Source organism: Ambystoma mexicanum, chromosome 5p (assembly GCF_040938575.1).
Source record: "Ambystoma mexicanum isolate Mex_15411 chromosome 5p, UKY_AmexF1_1, whole genome shotgun sequence".
NCBI classification, from domain to species: Eukaryota; Metazoa; Chordata; class Amphibia; order Caudata; family Ambystomatidae; genus Ambystoma; species Ambystoma mexicanum.
This window is the reverse complement of record NC_090930.1, coordinates 23,202,487-23,223,017: the sequence shown is the minus strand read 5'-3', so window position 1 is coordinate 23,223,017 and position 20,531 is coordinate 23,202,487. Positions and strand designations below refer to the sequence as shown.

The 20,531-nt window shown below is 51.1% G+C and overlaps 1 protein-coding gene across 5 annotated transcripts in view; it reads left to right on the top strand.

Moving 5' to 3' along the window:
• The window catches only part of TAF1 (TATA-box binding protein associated factor 1), a 1,380,965-nt gene that overhangs the window by 1,215,441 nt on the left and 144,993 nt on the right, over positions 1 to 20,531 (top strand). For 3 of the 5 annotated variants that reach the window (XM_069612352.1, XM_069612353.1, XM_069612351.1), the window contains exon 36: positions 3,331 to 3,453. The exons of the other annotated variants lie outside the window; for them this stretch is intronic. In XM_069612352.1, the coding sequence (XP_069468453.1) occupies positions 3,331 to 3,453 (123 nt within the window). The remainder of the gene's footprint in view (positions 1 to 3,330; positions 3,454 to 20,531) is intronic. 5 annotated transcript variants of the gene reach the window in all.

Here is a 20,531-nt window from a genome sequence, read left to right as displayed (position 1 = left end):
AATTGCTCTTCTGAACATCCGTGAAGACCTGCTCTCTAACCTTGATTCCAACAACCCCTGTGTCCTCATCTTACTTGATCTCTCATCTGCCTTTGACACGGTCAACCATGCCATCCTGCTCAACCGTCTCTGTGAAAGCCTGGGCATCACGGGTCAAGCCCTGGCATGGTTGACTTCTTTTGTCTATGATCGACCCTCCCAGGTCCAACTCAGGTCCTTCCTCTCCTCCATCTCTATCTCTATCTCTACCTGTGGTGTTCCCCAGGGGTCTAACCTCTCTCCCTGGCTGTTCAACCAATACCTGGCACTTCTTGCCCACCGCATTGCCGCTCTCTGCCCGAACTTCCATTGCTATGCGGATAATACTCAGCTCATTTTCAGGCTCCCTGCAGCCACCTCTTCTCCCTCTCTCATCTCTGACTGTCCACCATCCAGGAGTGGTGTGCCGCCAACGATCTCTGCCTGAATGCCAGAAAGACTGAGATTCTCCTCATCGGCACACCCTCCATTCCTGACACACTCTGGCCGGCCTCTCTTGGCCCTCTCCCTGCTCCCACCTGTGAGGCTAAAAACCACGGGGTCATCTTCGACTCCACACTCGCCTTCTCTCCACACATCTCTGATATCTCTAAGAAGTCACACTACCAGCTGCACCTCCTCAGAGGTATTCTACCTTTCCTATCCTTTCCCCAGAACAGTGGTCGAAGTGTAAGATAAGAAGTAGTGGAACTATGTTCCCAGCTAGCCTGCCTGCTCCTCACAAACCCCATCTGCCTGCCCCCTCCCACAGACAATACAAACCCCCAAAAACATGCACCTGCTGTTTAAGGGAATGTTCAACGCAGTGCACTGAAAGTGTAAGTTTCAACCTCTTCCTACAGTTATTTTAAAACAAAACCGTTTCGGAGAGGAGCACCGCTCCCGCTCACTTTGACCACTGCCCCAGAAGCTCACTGTCTCCAGAGCCCTGGTTCTCTCTAAGCTGGACTATTGCAACAGCCTCTTTCTAGATCTGCCTGCTTCTACCGTCTGCCCTCTGCAGCTCATCCAGAACCGGACTGCAAGACTTGTCCTTGGCCTCAAGCCCAGGGATCGTATCTCTCCAGGACTGAAATCTCTGCACTGGCTCCCAGTGGCTGCGAGGATTAAGTTCAAAACCCTCTGCATCATCCACAAGGCTTTCTGGGGCCGGGGGCCTCAATACCTGCAACTCTCTCTTCCTAAATATCTCCCTTCTCGAGCTCTTCGCTCATCCACCTCCAACTCCCTCAGGGTCAGTTGCTTCTCTAAGCAACGAGTTGGTGGTAGATCACTTTCTTCGGCCGGGGCTTCCCTCTGGAACAGCCTCCCTGCCCCCCTGAAACTTGAAGAGAACCATCTCTGGTTCCGGAAGCACCTCAAAACCTTTCTCTTTGCTTCTGCTTTTTCTCCTCCTCTCACCTGCTGAGTTCCTGGCTTATACTGAAACTGCCCTGGTTTACCTGGCCACCCTCTGATCGCGGGCCCAGCTCCCCCACCCCCCTCCGCCAGTCGCACTCTTGCACTGCCCTACTGGAAACCCCCACACTTGGGGACTGTTCTCTCTATCCCTACAGTCCTACCACTAGCACTTTACACCTGATGCCTGCACTTACCCTTCTCCCTTGCACTTGCCACCTGCTGGCAATACTTTACTTATTTATCTTATTATCCCATGTATAGCACTGTCCCCCCCCCTCCCCTGCACCTCCCCCTCTTCCCATGCACTTGTGCGATCTGAATGACACTTGGCCTAGTAGGATCGTTGTCTGTCTTTCCTCTGTTCCCCCTCCCTTGCCTTGTCGCGCCTCTAAACACTTGTGTATAGGCGCGCTATAAATGCCATATCATATCATATATAAAAGAGAAACAAAAACAGAGAAAAATACATCAATATTTTTTCAAAATAGATACAGAAGCAAATGACTGAGCAGGGGATTCAGGACCTCCGCAAGGAAAAACGCACCTAGAGACTTTAGGGTGTCAAAGACGAGGAATTCCCTAGAGTCAAGGTGTTTTGCTTCTGAAATGTCACACCTCTTATCTCATGAATCCTTCTCTTTTAAGTTGTATTGCTTCAGTAAAGTCCTTGAAATTGTAACTTGATTTCCTCCATCTGTTGACCCCGCTGCGTGTCCTGACAAGGTCTATATCCAGCGGAAGAATGTTTGCTTTTTTTTTTTTTGTAAGAGATGCAGAATACGGGACAGATAATCCAATCAACCCTTTTTTGTGCAGTAGGCTCAGGGATACACTGATGTTGTTGCCTTCCTCTCTGGCTAATCATTCGGATTTTCCCTCCTTGGACTGGGTATTAGACGGTGGCGGTGTAGGTTGACTGGTGTCCTGCCTTTATTCTCAAATGATCGAAAGCCCCAAATGCCTATACTCAGCAGATCAAGCACAGGTGGAGCGGTGCCATTAGTGAGGAGATAACAGATGAGCTATGGGATTGATTTGCTATCAAACAAGCTTTTTGGATGTTTTATGCTCCTTTCATACCAAGAATAGCCATATTTATTCATGCGTTTTTGCAGTAATCTCGCCCAGGCCTCACTTGAATGCTTTGTGTGGTTGAACTGATTGGGACTGAATTTTGTGGCTGTCTGGTCCCAATCCACAGTCCAACTATGATACGTCTGTGTTTTTTGTTAATTGTACTTTACACTAAACCCCTGATCTCCTAAATCTCAGCCTAACTGCTCGCTCTCGTAAGCAAGAGAGTGTGAGGTCCACATTGTTCCTGTCCAACTGTTGCAAATCCTTAAGGGTTGACTTCCCAGAATATTAGTGATTCAGAAAACCCCACATGTGGAGGAGGTTTTGTGAAACCGTGCTGATCTCCAGATGGCATTATGCATACCTCATACCTTGCAGCACAAGTCAAAGGGACACAACAGAAACCAGTAGCTCCTGTCCATTCATGTTACTTTTAAGACAAAGTAGGCCCTGACTGTTGCTCAAAGGTTACAAGCCGTTATGGTTCTTATATGATTGTGAATACTGTGGATTCAGGCACGTCTCAAACTGGGAGGATGTAACCGTTCGATATTTGGACACATTTAACCTTTACACTGTAGTTTGGTGAAGTTTCTTTTCACATTTGTCATGAAAGTTGATTTAATGTTTTTGAGAGAGCGCAAGCCGGCTCTCCCAGCATCTGCCTTGGGCTTTGTGCATCTTTGTGGTGGATGCTGCTGCATCAATGTTGGGAATTTGCACGTGATAAAGGTGGCCACCATGAATATAAGCGTGCTTTCTCTTTATGCTTTCACTTTGTATTTGCTGCTAATGATGTTTTGCTGTGTGCAGCCTCCTGATTACTATGACAACAACACATCCATGAGCATGTCCCACGATGCCTCCATGTACCAGGATGAAGACAACCTGTCGTCAGGAGACACTCCCACCAACACACCGGAGAAACGCAGCCTGGTGAGAATCCGCTACTCTTAGTGCTGCGGAAAAGCAGGGGTTAACTAGAGAACTTTCTTAGCTTTGAACTGGGACAGGCAGACATCAAAGGTTCATTGGGATCTTTTGGATTTAATAGGGTGCGAGTGCTGAAGGTATGTTGTTATGGAGGAGGGTGAGAATTATATCCCTCCAACTTGCTGAAGAGAACGCTATTCTAATGGATTGTTTCCTCCCACTGATTCCTCATCTACGATATCCTTATCCCAGCAAAGCTGTTCTCCAGAAACTTTTCCACTGCCAGGAGGGCGCAGCACAGCTCTGCATCTGCACCGTCTGATGCCTCTATGCACCCCACCCTGCATATGACGTCGAAGCCAGTATAATTCACTGCGCCGCGCCCCTTGACCTCTTTCATTTTCTGCACAATCTGTTCACTAATTGTAAAATGCTTGTCGAGCAAAATATTTTTCTCTGACACCATGCCTCATCCGTCAAAGGCCTCAGGATCTAAACCGTGTGCGGATTGCGGCCAACAGATGTCATTCTCGGATCCGCACTGGATCTGTTTGTACTGCTTGGGTGAGGACCACAACACGCAGGACTGCTGGTCGTGCCATCCATGCACCCGAAGGCTCTTTGGGAGAGGGTGGTGAAGATATTCACCTTCATCCACCGGGTGAAGGGTGAGGCTCCATAATCTTTGTCATGATCACACCGTGCGGATCGGTGCTCCGAAGAACGGGCAGCTATGCATAATTAAAAGACAAAGAAGAGGAAGGATCGGATGAGGTTCCCCTTCTCTGAGTGAGTTCTCGTACCAACATTCGTCTTCCTCTTCAAAGAAGAACCACTGCTCCAGGGATTCGCTGAGCTGCGAAAAGAGGTATATTTCCCAATCCAATACTCCACGCTAGAGGAATGGGGGAGTTTCCACCAGAATATGTTAGATATCTTTGCCAAGGCTCTGGCGGCTCCGGCCTCTTCGGCCTCCTACTTCTGTTACAGTGCTGCAGGGTCCTTCCGCGTCTATTGCGACTGGCCAGGTACCCTCAGAGGACCACTCCTGCATGACTACGGGCTTGGTCCTGGATCAAAAAGAAGTCGAGGACACTCTGCATGGACAGGCCCCGCCTTTGAACACCTTGGCATCCCCACCAGCATCATCTTGGACATCGTCAGCACTGTGGATACTGCGACTGCAGGAATATGCCCCACTCCCTATGGATGCTTTCATGTTAAAGATGTACGACATCTATGACAATGAGGGTCGCCAGAGTCCTTTTAGACTGGAATCTATGTGCTCTAGGGAGTGAGGGACGCCCCAGAGGAATTCTACGGGGAAGGTGATATGTTGTCACTGGCTAAGGACTGCAAGGAACCAACAGTCTCGACACCTTCCCGGGGATGGATTTCTTACCAGCTCCTACACCGGGAAAGCCCCAAGCTGCGACCCAACGCTTGATGGCTAAGGTGGCCAGTACTCTGGGATGCTCTGCTACATCCAGGTACAAGGTTCAATAGGAACTTTGACATTCTGGACGAGGCGCCCCCACAAAATGCTCCAGCCCTTCAATGTGGCTGTGGAAGCACCAGTACTGGAGAGCAGAGGTGTTATCTAGTTGTTATCTTGGTGCCATAGAATAGCATAGCTAGGAAGTATGCACTGGGGAATCCACTGGTAGAGAGTTATCTAAGGTTTGATGGTGGAGTCATCATGACACAGAATAACATTGCTAGACCTTGTACTCTGAAAGGTTCTGGGATAAAGAGGATGTGCTCCTGATATGAAATAGCATAGGTAGGCCTTAAGCGTTGAGTGATCCTATGGCAGAGAGAGATCTAGGATTTGGCCTAGCTAGTCCTGTGTTCTGCGGCACCCCAGGGCAGAGGGGTTTATCTAGGGTTTGGCAGTGACAGAGAATAGTCTTGCTAGGCTGCATGTTCTGCGGCACCCCAGAGCAGAGGGGTCTATCTAGGGCTTGGTGGTGGCATGTGATAATACAGCTCCCCGTTAGGGTTATCTAGCATCTGCTGGTGTCAAGGAATAGCATAGCTAGGCCTCATGTTCTGAGGGATCCCAGGGCAGAAGGGGTTATCTAGGGTTTGGTCTTGCCCTAGGATATCATAGCTAGACCTTATGCGAGCTCCTCTGGCAAGCAGGATAATCTAGGGTCCGATGGGTAGTTATCTAGTGTCAGTTGGTGACCTGAAATAGCATAGCTAGCCCATATACCCTGGTAGATTCTAGGATAGTGGGAGCTAGCTAGGATCTGATGATTACATAAAATAGCATAGATAGGCCTTCGGTTCTGAGGGATCGTATGGCAGAGAGAGAGGGGGGGGGGTTCTAGGGTTTGATGGTGCCATGGAACAGCACAGTTAGACCTTTGGTCTGATGGACCCAAGGGAGGTGGGGGGGGGGGGGGTCTGATGGTCCCATTGAACAGTATAGCTAGGTGTTGGACTTTGAGGGATACTAGAACAGAGGGAGTTTTCTGGGATTTCATTTTATTTATTTAATTGGTTTTTTATAACGCACCTAATACCATACCTGAGTTTGGTTTCTAAGCGCGGATCGGGGATTTCTTTGCGTGGTCTTGCTTCCAAGATCAGTGCATTGCCCCTCAGCTAACCTCTGTTCGCAATCTCATGGGGAGTCAGCTAAGACCTGCTACTGACATGCAATGGCATAGCCAGACCTTACGGTCTGAGCTACACAGGGCAGAGTGGCTTATCTAGGGTCTGCTGGTGCCCTGCAATGGCATAGCCAGTCCTTATGGTCTGAGATATACAGGGGCGAGGGGAAGTTATCTGGGATCTGCTGGTGCCATGCAATGGCATAGCCAGACACGATGGTATGAGGTCTTACAGGGGCAGAAGGGGTTATCTGGGATCGATCTGCTGGTGCCATGCAATGGCATAGCCAGACCCGATGGTCTGAGGTCTACGGGGGCAGAAGGGGTTATCTGGGATCTGCTGGTGGCATGCAATAGCATAGCCAGACCCGATGGTCTGAGGTCTACGGGGCAGAAGGGGTTATCTGGGATCTGCTGGTGGCATGCAATAGCATAGCCAGACCCGATGGTCTGAGGTCTACGGGGGCAGAAGGGGTTATCTGGGATCTGCTGTGGCATGCAATGGCATAGCCACTCCTTATGGTCTGAGATATACAGGGGCAGGGGGTGGGAGTGGGGGAGGGTGAGTGGGGGGAGGGGGGGAGTTATCTGGGATCTGCTGGTGCCATGCAATGGCATAGCCAGACCCGATGGTCTGAGGTCTACGGGGGCAGAAGGGGTTATCTGGGATCTGCTGGTGCCATGCAATAGCATAGCCAGACCCGATGGTCTGAGGTCTAAGGGGGCAGAAGGGGTTATCTGGGATCTGCTGGTGCCATGCAATAGCATAGCCAGACCCGATGGTCTGAGGTCTACGGGGGCAGAAGGGGTTATCTGGGATCTACTGGTGGCATGCAATAGCATAGCCAGGCCCGATGGTCTGAGCTACAAAGGGCAGAGTGGCTTATCTAGGATCTGCTGGTGCCATGCAGTGGCATAGCCAGACCCGATGGTCTGAGGTATACGGGAGCAGAGGGGGTGGGGGTTATCTAGGATCTGCTGGTGCCATGCAATGGCATAGCCAGTCCTTATGGTCTGAGATATACAGGGGTGGGGGGTTATTTAGGATCTGCTGGTGCCATGCAATAGCATAGCCAGACCCGATGGTCTGAGGTCTACGGGGGCAGAAGAGGTTATCTGGGGTCTGCTGGTGCCATGGAATAGCCTCTCTTGGCTCTGGGTCCTGCGCGCCATCCCTCTCAGGGCGTAGCGCAAGGTTTCAAAATGGCAGAGCGGCACGTGGTGGAGCCTGCCAGCCAGGCGGCCATCTTAGATCTGCAGGGCCTGCCAGTGGCTTTTGCCCATCGCATGGGCTTTGCAGGATGATTCCAGGCCCCTTCCCTCCTGGAAGCCGCAGCGGATCCTATGGTGCAGGTTTTTCGTCCCCTCAGGGGTACATCTACCCATCACAGCAGTACAGCTACACGTACCAGGCGCCTCAACGCATTGACCAGGAGTGGAGGCCCAGTGCCTCAGAGGGCAGGCCCCCTAGGGAGCCAGCAGCTAGTGGGGACCGCTTCCTCTTCGTCATGCGTTCCCCTCAGATGAAGGGGCTCCTGAAGGACATTGTGAAGGAGGTCATCCACCAGGTGGTGCCTCCCCATGCCCCTCCCCTGGGTACTCCTTCTGTTCCTCTGGTGCTCACGGTGCCGGTCCCCCCACCGGTTCAGGGACTAACAGTTGTTCAAACCCTTCAACCTCTTCCTGTACTGGCAATTCCTCCCCCTCAACAGCCGTTGGACTTGTCTGCGGATCCGGACCTGGAGGGGACCCCTCCAGCACCTGTGTCCCAGGGCACAGATTCCCCTCGGCCTGTGAAAAAAAGGGGGGGCAATATGACTATGATGCCCAGGACAATGAGCCCTCGACATCCGTTAAGGCCTTTCCCTCCAAATGAATGTGCTGCAGGTAGCGTGAAGGGCCTGGGATAAGCCCAGGGCCAACCCCCAGATGAACAAGCAGTTGGACCGCAGGTTCAGGCTGACGGACAGGGAGCCAATCCTCCTTGCTTCCCACCCGCAGCCCCATTCCTCTGTGGTGGCCGCAGCCTCCTTATATTCTAAACCATCATCTTCGTCGTCTTCCTCCACGGGAGCCATATCCAGTTGCCTCTCCAAAGAGGACAAAGTCCTTGGGAAAGCACTGTTACCGCATATCAGGACTGCATCTGCGGCAGGCCATAGTGGATGCCCTCTTGCCTGCGGCTAACCAGAAGCTGTGGCAGGAGCTCAGGGAATTTCTGCTCGACCTCCCTTCGGACAAACAAGCCTCCTTCAAGGCCCGTCTGTCAGATGCCCGGCCCATTGCATATGACCTCTTGGAGTCTTCGGTCTCCCACATCGACCCAGCCAGCACAGGTCTGTGCTTTGGGGGCGAGATGAGGCCAACAGCGTGGATGCATGCCACAAAGTTTTCATCTGAAGTGGAGGAGCAGATCCTAGCTCTGCCCTTCAAGGGCGTGGACCTTTTTCATTCGTCCACTGATGACGAATTGATGAAGAAGAAAAGCTACACTCACACTGCCAAGTCCTTGGCCATCCTGACAAAGCTAAGGCAGAAACGCTTCCCTCTATCCCAGCGTAGGACTGAGTTCAAGCCCCAAACATTTTCAGTCTTTGAGGGGTTCAGAGACCGCAGTATGCAGAGGCCTGACGGGTCCCTCAGAGACAACAGAAGGAAGCAGCGGAGGACGTTGCACAGGTTTTCCGCTCCCCCTCTTCTGCCCCCACCTCTGACTGCAATGGCCGTTTGGCTCTGTTGCAGGACACATGGAAGCCTCTTTTTAGCAACTAGTGGATCCTTTCTGTAGTCTCAACAGGCTTGTGTCTTCCCCTTCCTCTGCCTCTACCATCCTCTCCTCCTCTGTGTCTGATTGCGCCCCGGGCTCTTTTACGGGAGGTCCTTTCACTCTTGAAGATGCAGGCGATAGAACCGTAGGACAGGGGCTTCGGTTACTACTCCAGGATTTTTGCGGTACCCAATAACAACCAGGCTGGCCTGAGGGTAGTCCTGGACCTGTCATTTCTAAACCTATCTTTACTGCTGGAACGCTTGAAGATGATTACTCCTACGTACATAGCCGAGTCTCTGTGTGCAGGGTTCTGTATGTGTTCCGTGGACTGCAAGGATTCGTACCTTCATGTACCCATATATCCACCGCATTGGAAATTTCTGCGGTTCACGATTATGTCGTACCACTTCCAGTACAAAGTGCTGCCCTTTGGCCTGAACTCAGGCCTTTGTGTCTTCATGAAGTTGAAGAACGCAGTGGCGGGCCTTCTCCGCTCTGAGGCACATCAGCTATATTCTTATGTAGACTGCTGGTTGTTGAGGGCGGGGTCACCCAAAGCGGTGGTGCACTCCTGTCAGAGATTAGCGGATACCCTTCATCAGCTGGATTTTCCCTCAACCAGAGGCAATTGCAATTATGCCCCTCTCAGGATCTGATCTTCCTAGGGCACGTTTGAACACTACAGTTCAGCGGGTGTTACCCACGCCCGAGAGGCTCATGTCCCTCCACAAGACGGTGGGATACTTTCTGGCCAACTCGACCACCTCGGCATGGTGGTTTCAGCACGTTCTGGGCCTGATGGCCTCTGTGTGGTGCCTGTACAGCACGTGCGTATCATGATGAGACTCCTCCAGCTCCACCCGATTGGGATCAGGAGACGTGGGAGCACCCTCCACCCAGCCAGAGCCTACCTTGGAGGTGATGACAAACTCAAACTCTTTTGGGCTGGAGGGACTACTCTGGAGGGCTTTTTGCGATTCATGGAGCATGGTCCAGGATTGAAGCCCTACTACATATCAATCTGCTCATGCTTGGGGCAGTCGGCCAGGCCCACAAGGCGTTTCTGCCCCTGATCAGGGACAAGTCGGATCTGATCAGACATACAATTCGACTACAAAGTTTTACCTGAACAAGCAGGGTGGCACCCGTTCCCCTCACCTCCCCTCTACTGCATGGAGGCGGTTTTGATCTGGGAATATGGGCCCTTAGGTTGAGGATTTGGATTTCGGCAGTCCATCTTCTGGGAGACAGCAATGCGTAAGCGGTTCAACTAAGTCGCTTGGGGTTCAACAGCTACGAGTGTGAGTTGCACAACGACTCCTTGTTGCCCCTGTTTCAGCGTTGGGTGTTCGTGGACCTGGACTTGTTCGCATCTCCCCTGAATGCCAAGTGCCCCCAGTTTGCCTCATGGGCAGATCGGGTAGGGGGTCACTAGGAGACGCCTTCCAGATCTGCTGGCACGGCCGTAGGTGTTACGCTTTCCCACCCACCCCTCTGCTACAGCGGACCCTCTACAAGTTCCGGGCTTCCATGGACTGGAGCCTCATCCTGGTTGCCCCCCACTGGCCTTCCAGACCCTGTTTTTCAGATCTGCTGCAGTTGTGCTCCCAGGGTGCCATCCATCTTCTGATCCCCAGAAGGGGGTTCCTGACTCAGCAGGGCGAGGCAGTGGAACATCCAAACCCGGCCAAACTGGCCCTGGCTGCCTGGTTCCTGATAGCTGAGGCTTCAGCATGCTCAATTTTCAGATGACAACTGCAGCATCATTCAGTAGGCCAGGAGGCCCTCGACTCTGTCCCAATATAAAAGCAAATGGACTATGTTCTGCCATTGGGCTTGCGACAAGGGCCTGGACCCTGTCTCAAATCCTCTGGATCACGTACTAGCTTTTTCAGCACACTTGGCTCGTACTGGAGTTCAGTTGGATACTTGCTGCACATATTTGGCGGCCATCGGGCTTACACAAATTCCCCTGAGTATGTGTTTTCGGCAGTCAACCCAGTGGTTAAGGCCCACCTTAAGGGGTTGTCTAGGCTTTTTCCTCCGGCACATTGGCAGCATCCGGAATGAGACCTCAATGCGGTTCTTGCAGCTATGCAATGCAAACCGTTCATGGCCTCTGTGGTTTTAGTGCAGTGTTAGTGAGCTACAGGCATTGTCTTCGTACAAGCACTTTGCCCAAGGTGGTCTGTCGGTTCAATCTGAATGAAAAGATCTGCCTGCGTTCTTCCCCCAACCCACAGTCGGAGGCAGAAAGGGCCCTACATTCTCCAGCATTGGATCTTTCATGGATTCACATGCTTAGAATATTCCCCGTCGTCAGGCTGGGAATCCCCGTTACATTATATAGACCCTTTCCCGTAGGAAAACTTTTTCGACGCTTATGCGTCCTATCCACCTCGTTTTGTATCATGCGTGCCCGCGCCGTCAGGACGCCATGATATAAATACAGGACCCGCCCCCGCGCTCCCTCAGATTTCAACCGTATTTCAAAGTAGTGGGATCCTCGTGGTTACTACTAGTGGAAATTAGGTTGTTTTTTCTTTCGCTTCGGCGACGTTATATTCTGGAGAATTATGACCGGAAAAGCGTTATTTCGCCCTTGTGCGACATGTGGACTCAAAAAAAGTCTATGAAGGTGATGCCCACATGGATTGTATCTACTGTCTCCACCCGCACCACACGGCGGATACATGTGAGATATGCCAGGGTTTCTCCCAAAAAACCCTTAAAGACAGAAAAAGAAGGTTGGTCGACTGGCTTAACGATGGAGCGGGTGCCTATCCGGCATCAGAGGTTGGCTCAACGGCCTCCAGGAGCAAGTCGGAACCTCCCTCGAAGAAGGTACGGCCGGTCGACAACCTCCCTGATGACAAGCAAAAGGGGAAGCATGCTGGGTCTTCCTCATCACACAAAAAGTCCTCCTCCTCCTCCTCCTCCTCATTATCTAAGGCGGTGAGGCAAGCGACGTCAAAATCCTCCTCAGGGGACCGTCATAGGTCTTCCATGAGTCGGGATTCTTCAGCCGGGAAATCGGCATCGAAATCGGCTTCCAAGTCTAAAGTCTCGGAGCTGGCTACTTGCTCGTCGACACCAGTGTTGTTGACGATGCCCATTACTGTTCAGGCTGCAGCGGTGGGGATTCCTTCATCGACGGCGACTCAGTCTATGGCTTGGCAACCAGAGGTCTACGACCCGGTCCCCCCTGAAGTCTTACTGCAGCCGGACACGGCCTTGTCGGCGCTGTCGGCGGAAGGCGAATGTGACATGGTTTTACAGCCGTCGGATTTGGGTTTACGGCCTTCCACTTCGACGACGACGAGTGGGAGTATGGTCCCTCTATCCTCGACGTTGCTGACCCCCCAGACGGTCTTGTCTCTGGATGTACTGAATACGCTGCAGAAGCTCCTACAGCGTCTGGATACGCAGATCCCTCAACCCGGGACCTCATCGTCGCTATTTCTTGTGCCTTCCGTCGACGACCAAAAGCCCATCGGCCTCCCAGGTGGTGAAGGACCGTCCTCGAGCGCAGGAGGAGGGTGAGCTATCGGAGTCTGATTCTATCCAGGGTGACTCAGGGTCAGATATTTCCCTGTCGCCGTCGAGAGACCCAACATGGAATTCGGATGTGGAGGTAGAGTCTACGAGAAGCCAGGCACAGCCGTCTCCTCCGGATGATGTGGGAGCCTTCCACGCCATGATGGGAAAGGCGTGTTCCGAGTTCGGCTTGATTCCTGAGGAACAAAAGAAAGACTGTTTTCTCTTTGATCATATGGGTCAAAGGAGGAAATCGGTTTTTGCCATCCCAATTCTGGACCACGTGTGGCAAGAAGGCCTCAAGACGATGCGCCATCCGTTTTCGGAGCCAGCTATGAAGGCGCGTATTGAGAAAAAGTTTAAAGCTCCGGAGTCCACTCCAAAATGTCTAACGGCACAACCTCTGTCAGACTCCGTGGTGTCGGCGGCAGCGGCTAGGAAGGCTAGAGTACAGCAAAAATGTTCGACCCCACCAGAAAGCGAGGCCAGAAGGCAGGACGCCTTTGGAAAAAAGGTGCTCTCAGTTGGCGCGACGACGGTAAGGGCAGCCAATTCTTTGGCTATCGTATCAAGATACGATAGAGAAATGTGGCACAAACTAGCCCCTATTCTGGAACATCTGCCAGAAGAACACCGAAAAGCAGCCATGTTGCTTGTACGAGATGGCGAGGAGGCTTCGAACCATGCAATTAATATTGCAGTTGATCTAGCAGAGTCTGGTTTCAAACAGATCAATCATGGCGTAGTGCTTCGTCGACAAGCGTGGCTCAAATGTACTACTTTCCGTCCCGAAGTCCAATACAAAGTCCTTGACATGCCATGTGAGGGAGAACATCTGTTCGGAGAAAAGGTAGATGAAGCCTTGAAGGGGATGAAGGAAGACACGGATACTGCTAGGTCTCTGGGAGCCCTCCAGACAGGTAGAAATGTTCGCTCCTTTCGCCCATTCAGGGGTGCTTCTGGAAACTCCCCCTTTGGAGCCTCTAGGGACCGTGGATTTAACAGGTCCTCATACTCTTCACAAGGTTTCAGACGTGCATGTCACAATACACAATAATAGGAGGAGAGGTCGACACTCTCCCCCGAACCACAGAAGCCGAATGAAGTCGACCCTCCCACCGTGGTTGGCACAGGTACCTGATATATATATATAGACAGGACACCACGTGGCAGCCAGTGGGGGGAAGAGGGTTAGGGAGAGGTGGTGGACAGGGTGAGGGGTTTTAGGAACACCGGATAGAGGGTAGAGGAAAACCTAGTTTGGATAGGACTGGGGAAAGTACAGGGAAAAATCCTACACTTAGTAATACTTATAACATCATACTCTGCAATACTCTGATTACTTGATTTCATATGTGGTATTACTGCCTGTTACCTGATAACCCATACCTTGAGAACATCTTAATACATGTATCTCACACACTGTACGTCATTGACATGAAACAAACAAAGCATGATTAGCAGATGAAACATACGATGGGAATACTCCCAAGATGAAGACATGACACATGGCCCCCTGGGCTGGTATATACAACACTTATAGCAACTAACAAGTACAACAAGCACGACAATAATTAAACGCGTAGAACATAAAGATTTGTCGAATGCTTCCTTGCAGCAGAACAGAAAAATGTGCACAGTCTCTCAACGCTGGGTACTTCTATGAGCATGCTCGTAATCACATGTGCATTTCATTAATGACCAATCAACCCTTTCCGCACTTATCTTGTGTCCGGGAAGCTCCTGAGCCTTCCCGGACGTTGAATGCTGTTGCCCGTAGCAGCCGTGAAGATCACTCCTCTCCCCGCTGCAAAGTGCTCACGCCCGCTGCCTCCGTGTTCCTGCCAATTTAATAGCGGGCGGCTCCTGACTTCTCCGACCGACGCAGCTTCGACCTCCAAACAAAATAAGCCACACCTGCCGCGCGGCGTGGGCCGCTCATAAACCGTTAGCAATCATGATCAGCTGGCCCCACGCGCGCACGGCAGTAAACTACCCAGCCTCCCAAGTACTGCTGGGAATTGTAGTTTTGTTGGACTTTTTCAGTGTTTTAGCCCTCTGAGCCCAGTGTACACATGCTTGCCCTTATTCCTGACAGTGCATCCCAGTCGGCACGAAGAGGTAGAGATTATCAAGCCTCCAGAAGACGTGGCTCGGGTTCCTCGTCGACGAAGGACAAGCAAACCGGCAACCAATGACGGCCTTCGGAACGTCCTGGGGGGCCGAGTCTCTCATCATATCGACCAATGGAAATGCATCACCACAGATCGATGGGTCCTGGACACGATTCGCATGGGTCATGCGCTACAATTCAAAGACAAACTTCCACGTCTTCCGCCGGTGTTTTTGGCCCAGCCCCACCTTCGGGTCCTACGACAAGAGGTGGAGCTTATGCTAAAAAATGGAACGGTAGAAAAGGTTCCTGTGGCACAGGAAGGAAACGGAGTTTATTCCCGGTTCTTCGTTGTCAAGAAGCCAAATGGAAAATGGAGGCCCATTCTCGAGCTGAGGGTACTCAACAAATGGCTAAAGAGCTTAAAATTCAAAATGCTAAAGCTCCAGGAGGTTATCAGGTCAGTGCAACCCATGGATTATCTGTCGTCGCTGGACCTTCAAGACGCTTATTTTCACATCCCAATACGTCCATGACACAGGAGATATTTAAGGTTCGTCGTCGGACGAAAGCATTTCCAGTTCAAGGTCCTCCCGTTCGGTCTCAAGTCCTCCCCCAGGACGTTCACCAAGTGTCTGGCCCCTATAGCGGCCCATTTAAGAAAGGAAGGTCACCACGTCTATCCCTATCTAGACGACTGGCTGGTCAGAGGTTCGTCCACGGAACAAACACGGAACAGTCTGGGGGCCACGCTGTCCCTCTTACAGAAACTGGGCTTCTCGATAAACTTCAGCAAGAGCCTTCGAGGACTTTGGTTTTTCCAGGAGCGGAATTTCATACGCAAACAAACCTTGTGAGACCATCCAGCGAGAGGGTACAGAAATTACAAAGCAAAGCGTCGGAATGGCAATGCGGTACCAGGGTATCGGTGCGCAGATACATGTCCCTGCTAGGAACTATGTCATCCTGCATTCCGTTGATAAACAACTGCCGTCTGTTTATGAGGCCTTGCCAGGAATTTCTAGCGGACCGTTGGGCGCAGAGTCAAGGTCGCTGGTCCGACAGACTGGTCATCGACGAGCAACTAGTACAAGCACTCGGCTGGTGGAAAGTGTCTTCTCATCTAACGAAAGGAATGCCTCTGGTGGAACCGGAGTTCCAGAAGACGGTGGTGACGGATGCATCGTTGAGCGGATGGGGAGCTCATCTGGATACGTTGCAGGTACAAGGCCGGTGGTCGTTACAAGAATCCTCCCTGCATATCAACCTGCTGGAACTGAGTGCAGTGCGATGGGCTCTAAAATCATTCCTTCCTCAGTTGAGGAACTCAGTGGTGCGTGTCATGACGGACAACACAACTACAATGTTTTACTTGAGGAAGCAAGGAGGTACACGGTCCAGGTCCCTGTCGACGGAGGCACAAAAAATTTGGCATTGGGCACTGCAACACAACATACAAATCTTGGCGTTCCACCTGCCAGGCGTGAGAAATGTAGAGGCCAATGCCCTCAGCAGAGAACTGAACGATGTTCACGAATGGGTGCTGAACGACCAGCAAATACAACACGTATTCAAGAAGTGGGGACATCCCTCCATTGATCTGTTCGCGACGAGGGACAACAGGAAATGCCTGCAGTATGCAAGCAGATGGCCTCAGCAGGGCTCTCTGAGGGATGCGTTCTCCTTTCCATGGACGAACAAATTCCTGTACGCATTCCCTCCATTTCCCCTTATCCGGAGGACGTTACAATGGATCCTCAAGTACCCATGTCGGGTGATTCTGGTGGCCCCGTACTGGGCCAGACAGGTGTGGTTTTCAGACCTACTGCACCTAGCGGCGGCGGAACCGATTAGGTTCCAGAGGACCCCCAACCTTCTGTCTCGACAGGAGGGGGTTGTTTGGCATCACGACCCGGACAGCCTCAAATTGACGGCCTGGCTCCTGACTTCGCTGAATTTGGTCAGCTAACAATTCCGGAGGAATGTCGGCGTATTCTGCAAGCGGCGAGAGCACCTTCCACAAACACCTCATACTCGTACAAATGGAGGAGGTTCTGTCAGTGGTGCTCGGATCAACCAGGTTTGGTTTCGCAGTCGATCAAGCCGGAACAGCTCCTTCCATACTTACTGTTCTTAGCTCAAAAGGGCCTATCGGTATCGTCGATAAAAGTACACCTGGCCGCCATTTCCAGGTTTACACGTCAACGACATTCCACACCTTTATTCAGCGACCGCCTGATTAAACACTTCCTTAAGGGCCTATTTCGGAGTTTTCCTCCAGAGAAGAAATTTCCTCCGGTGTGGAGCCTCAATCTGGTGTTAGCGTCTCTTATGAAACCTCCCTTTGAACCAATGTCATCATCATCTCTAAAGTTTTTGTCGTGGAAGTTGGCCTTCCTGGTCGCCATCACTTCAGCCCGGCGTATTTCAGAAATCCGAGCTCTAATGGTAGACCCACCGTACTTACGTTTTTTCAAGAACAAGGTGGTCCTAGCCACTAACCCACAGTTCATACCGAAAGCTCCGTCAGTGTTCCATAAACACTCTTCTATTGTCTTATCTACGTTTTTTCCAGAACCATGCTCGGGAGCGGAGCGTACGTTACACACACTGGATGTAAAAAGGGCTCTCAAGTTCTATCTTCATCGCACGCAACCTTTCAGAGAAACGAGGCAGTTGTTCGTGGCCTATGGGTTGGGTGCTAAAGGCAAGGCCATTTCAAAGCAAGGACTGTCAAGATGGGTGTCATCTACCATTTCGTACTGCCATTCCAAGGCAGGGAAGCCTCTTCTACGACGGCCAAGAGCTCATTCAACTAGAGCGGCGGCATCGTCGATGGCGCTGTGGTCTGGAGTCCCGCTGGGGGACATCTGCATGGCGGCTACCTGGGCGGCTACACACACCTTTACCCGCCATTACTGCCTGTCGCAACAACATGCCGAAGATACCCGGATGGGACAGGCGGTGCTTCGACACCTATTCCAATAAGGGTAGCCCCGGCTGAGGGGTTATATCCTGTTGCAATTGTGTTTCAATATTGTCTGGTTGTCTAGGCTAATGATTAATGGTGTGTACACGACCATAGGGAACGGTCATTGTGAGAAGTATGCGGGTTTGCATGCACGCCTCCTCTTCTAGGGATGGTACTGCTATGTAATCTATTCTAAGCATGTGAATCCATGAAAGATCCAATGCTGGAGAAGGGAATAGTTTCTTACCTGTAACTCCATTTCTCCAGCATTGGTATCTTTCATGGATTCACATGCGCCCTCCTGCCTCCCCTGGACATGCAAACCGGTTCCCCCACTACTTTGGGGGCCGAAATCTGAGGGAGCGCGGGGGCGGGTCCTGTATTTATATCATGACGTCCTAACGGCGCGGGCACGCATGATACAAAACGAGGTGGATAGGACGCATAAGCGTCGAAAAAGTTTTCCTACGGGAAAGGGTCTATATAATGTACCGGGGATTCCCAGCCTGACGACGGGGAATATTCTAAGCATGTGAATCCATGAAAGATACCAATGCTGGAGAAATGGAGTTACAGGTAAGAAACTATTCCCTTCCTTGGACCTCAAGAGGGTTCTCACATTTTATCCCTCTCGGGCAAGTTCCTTCAGGAAGTCAGAGGCTTTGTTCATGACTTTTTGGGGCTCCTCCCCAAGCTCTCAGGCTTCCAAGCCTTCTATTTCCTGTTAGATGGACCAGACCATTTCGGAAGTCTGCACAGCAATGGGCAAATCTTTTCCTGAGGTGATTCAGGCCCATGCGGTCAGAGATAAGGCCATGGCCGTCACGTTTCAGAGATATGCTAATTGGGGTGCTATCAGTAAGGTGGCTACTTGGGCAACTCTGTCGACCTTCTGTAATCACTATTCGCTGGACACCAGCTCCAGACGGGAAGGAGAGTTTGGTCAGGCAGTTCTGAGGAAGGAACGTTTTCACTTCATCCTAGATATGAGGCAGGTTGACACAGCTCCATCCTATGTTCTTGTTCGGTGGAATCGCCCACAAGGATGGAGGAAAGGGGATGGGATGTATTAGTAATTAAAGTTACTCACCGTAGTCACTAGAGTACTCATATTCCATAGTCCCCTTTCCTCCATACGTCCCACCCACCTTCCTCTGCTAGTATGCCAATGGCTTATACGTAATGAGTAGCCAGGTATATAAGTTTCCAATACGTTCAAAGGAGAACTGAGGTGGGGCACCGAAGAGCAGGGCCTCGGCGCGTTCCACACCCGAAGCCACGCCACTGCGCGTTATACCAAATGGGAAACTCATTTTTTCTCTGCCAAATGTTCGGGTACCGTCCCTCTGTTGGGGGACTCCGGCAAGGATGGAGGAAAGGGGAATATGGGCTATGAGCACTCTATTCACTACAGTGAGTAACTTTAATTTGTAACTTTCTTTTGGCTTGAGCAATGGTAGTTTGTATTGGGTTCTGAAATTGTCACCTCTTGTTGCCGGCTTTCAAACAACTCTGCATGCATAAAAAAACAGTCAGTTTGTTTTATAAAACAATGCTTTCTCTACTTTCTGCCAGTTCGGTATTCAAAATTGCCTTCTTTCATGGTCTACCCGCTAAGCATTTGCTTGCTGTTGTTAAATTACCTGTTCTGAGCACACGAGCGGTTACAGAGCGCTCCAGTGTCACAATAACTCACCAGGGATGGTGTGCGTGTCCGTTTCCCTCGCTGCTCCGAGGTTCTCCGCCTCAGCTGCTCCTCGCAGTCTGGCAATCTGACACTTCCAGTCTGCTGTTGCCCGCGCCATTCGCACACAGAGCTTCCTCTGCTCCAAAAGCTCTCCGTGTGCTCACCTGGCACCAGAGACAGCCTTATGGTGCGGGATGCTTTTCAAACTTAGTTTCCCACTGCGCAGCCTTTGCAATTCAGGTCCCCAGGGGGCAAGCTTCCCTCTCCGATGCTTCCCGCTGCGCAACTTCAGCAGTTTAGGCTTCTAGAGGTGAATATCCTTTAAAGACCAGCTATTGCTAGACACTTGACAGCGATCCAGGCTTTGTTCTTCTCCTCTAGTCTCTGCTTCTGCTGCAACGTGGAGAGTTCACAGCTGCTCTAAACCCTCTTCTTTCTAATGGCCTGCTCCTGAGGGGGACATTTAAGCCTCCCAGTGTCCCTCAGGTGTGGGTCATTCCCATTAACAAGCCTCACTTTGCAGTGTTGTTCCTCTTTAGCCCTCTTCTGTGTCCCCAGTACCCTGAGGATTATGGGACTTGGAGTACATAATGTAAAAAATCATTTTTTCTAATGGGAATGTTGTATTCATGCTCATTTCTTTTTCTAATTATATTCCACAATGGAATATCACAAGCATTATTTGACAGACTTGGTTTTACAGAGAAGAAATAAAGATTTTTAAAGTCTAAATTGGTATTATTTTCAGACTTTCCTTTACTATTTCGTTGGGGTACAGGGGAGCATCCCGCTTTTAGAGTCTCCCTGTTTTTACAAGGGTTTTCATTTCTTCTAATGCTTAAGGGTCTATGAATATTTTCCCCCACATAAAGATGTTCAACTTGGGAAGTTAAAGGCTTTCTCTGACAGCAAGTCATTACAGACTTAGGTACTACTGATATTTCTACCCTTGGGTAAGAGAAATACTAAGTCTCACCCAATGTAGTCCTCTTATGCCCCTGGGCCCTTTCTTCTCCCAGCTGATCCTTCCGCAGAACACCACCACCAAGGTCAGGATCAGAAAGCGTCTGCCTTTCCCTGACCACCAGGGAGGAGACTTTAGGTAGGGTCTTTGTGAGGACTCTGCAGGATTCATCACAGGTTCTTGGGCAGGCACTGTGCAGATGCAATGGAGCGTGCTTCTGCGGCTTCTCTGGAGAGCTTAAGAGGACCCTAAGGCGGGTTCTTGAGAAGGCACTGTGCAGAGACAATGGAGCGTGCTTCTGTGGCTTCTCTGGAGAGCTTAAGAGGACCCTAAGGCGGGTTCTTGAGAAGGCACTGTGCAGAGACAATGGAGCGTGCTTCCGCGGCATCTCTGGAGAGCTTAAGAGGACCCTAAGGCG